We start from the raw sequence: 2140 nt of genomic DNA, 5'->3' as shown, positions 1-2140 counted from the left end.
TTTTTTAAATGTTGGCCCGGGCGAATTGGTGTGGGTAGTCCGCTAGGTCGACCGGGGAGATTAGTGGCCGAAGGCTGATACTCCCTGTCCCAAAAAAAAAAAAAATAATAATAATAATAATATATTAATTTTAGAAGCTCATCTAAAAAGCTCCATTCGGCAGATGCACCGCAGCCACGTTTTCAGCTTCCTATTTAAAGTATTTATGTACAAACGTATAGGTCGGAAAGTAATCCTTCACTTCTTCAATGGCGTTAGCAGAAACTCGCCTTTCTTTCCTTCTCCATCCAAAAGCCAAGAACAGAACCAAACCCTCATGCTTCCCATTCGAAGATCGGCTCTCCCGCCGCCTCAAATCCCTGCTCCCAATCCCCGAATCTTCAACGTCCATTCCCCTCTCCTGGCTCTCCAACGCCGTCGATCTTCTTACCCAAACCCTAGCAGACGCCGCCGCCGTATTCTCCGATCAATCCCTCTCCTCCGACCAATACTCCATCGCCGTCCATCTCAACTCAACCATCCGCCTTCTTGATGCCTGCAACTCCGTTTCCGCCGCCACGGACACCGTCCTCAGCCGCCGCCTGCTCCTTCTCCTCGCTCTGCGCCACCTCTCATTTCTCGGCGATAAAAACGTGAGCCGCGCCAAGGATTTGTTGTCGGAATGGGAAGCCTACGTTCCGCTTCGCTCTTCTCATCATCTGGTTATTCCTGATCCCCCACCTCGTGGCTCGATTTCAGCCACCCGTAGAGCGATCTACGCTGTCGAAGCAGTTTCGTATCTCGTGATTGCTCCTTTGTCGGCTGTGTTTGGTGGTCATGAGGACATCAGATTAGGAAAATTAGCGGTGGTGCCCGGCGAGTTTATGTGGTCGTCGGCGTTTAATGAAGTAGGGGCAGCGGTTTGGGGGAGGATTGGGGAGGGATTTCCCGGCGAGGTGGTTGCAGTGGAGGTGAGCGTCGGGAGGTTGAGGGAGGCGATCGATGAGGTAAGCGATGGGGATGACGGAGAACGGATGCGGAACGCCGTGGTGGTTGTGGAACGAGAGGACGAGAAGTTAACGGCAGGGTTACACTGTTTGTCTGACGCCGTTAAGGGGCTGTTCGAATCCACGTTGTGTGCAAGAGATGCCGCCCTTCAGAATTTCCGTGTTCGTTCGCAAAAGTGCTGCGAAGACTAAAGATGAAATATTTGTACATTGTATAGTTATTTTTTATTTTTATTTTAGTGTTGACATCATATAAATCTAATTATTTTGTATGTGGCTTTGCAATGTAAATTTCTTCATTTAGAAACTTAAATATAATTCACAATCAACTTGTTGGAATAGTGAACTTTTTCATCTCCATGCAAGCGCGGAAATTATTTTGCAGACGTTGTCCTGAGGCGCGTTAAGACGGGCCACCTCATTTTTATACCGTGTACTGATGTTGTGTACTGGATGACATGACGCATTCTGATTCGCCTTCAGACAGTCCGATGAGAAAACTAAGTTTTATATGTCTTTGAGACTTTTTTGAGATTTTAGTATGCTTGTATGCTTTTTGAAATTGTTGGATTATCATGTATTTAATGTTTTTTACCTTATAAGATTTTTGGATTAGTAGAGTCTGCGAACCATTTGCTCTTATAGAATATTTCTAGTGAGAATCTTATCCACTATTAACTCTCCATCGAGGCTACCTCATGGGAGTGTCTTACAACGGTTATGAGTGGAGCCCCTATATGGAACTTTCCGTCATGGGATCTTTATAGTGATAATTATATCCATTACTTGCCTCCATCGAGATTATCTTATGGGAATGTCTTTCAGGATTTTTGTTAGATAGATTATTAGTTATAAAAATAATACTTCATTAATAATTTAAAGAGAAATTTACTTAAATATACTTCTTTATCTCTAATTAAAGTCAACATAAAAATTCTAATGAAATTAGCTCAACTTCCTCAAGTTGCTTCAATTAGGGGTGTTAATTTCGAGTCAAGGGTTGGGTTCGGGTCGAACCCGGAACTGACCAGGGTTCAAACAGGTCGACCCTAACCCGACCCGGTTAGGTAAACAGGTCGGAAATGCGAACACGGGCCCGACTCGGCGGGTTGCCGGGTTGACCCGACCCGGGAAGGTCGCGCGCGGTGCGCGGG

The 2140-nt window shown here is 45.6% G+C and overlaps 1 protein-coding gene across 1 annotated transcript; it reads left to right on the top strand.

Moving 5' to 3' along the window:
* The first annotated feature begins 173 nt into the window (after nucleotides 1–173).
* Nucleotides 174–1315, top strand: LOC110112485 (UPF0496 protein 4-like). Its single transcript, XM_020844735.2, has one exon. It carries the CDS (start codon nucleotides 249–251, stop codon nucleotides 1176–1178), a length of 930 nt encoding a protein of 309 aa, XP_020700394.1. The 5' UTR covers nucleotides 174–248; the 3' UTR covers nucleotides 1179–1315.
* Nucleotides 1316–2140: the final 825 nt, after the last annotated feature.

This window comes from Dendrobium catenatum, unplaced genomic scaffold (assembly GCF_001605985.2).
Source record: "Dendrobium catenatum unplaced genomic scaffold, ASM160598v2 fragScaff_scaffold_908, whole genome shotgun sequence".
Taxonomy (NCBI): Eukaryota; Viridiplantae; Streptophyta; class Magnoliopsida; order Asparagales; family Orchidaceae; genus Dendrobium; species Dendrobium catenatum.
This window is presented reverse-complemented; position numbering and strand designations above follow the sequence as displayed.

What these genes read in the sequence shown, in the direction of transcription:
- LOC110112485 (XM_020844735.2), top strand. Translation starts at nt 249, where the DNA reads ATGGCGTTAGCAGAAACTCGCCTTTCTTTCCTTCTCCATCCAAAAGCC.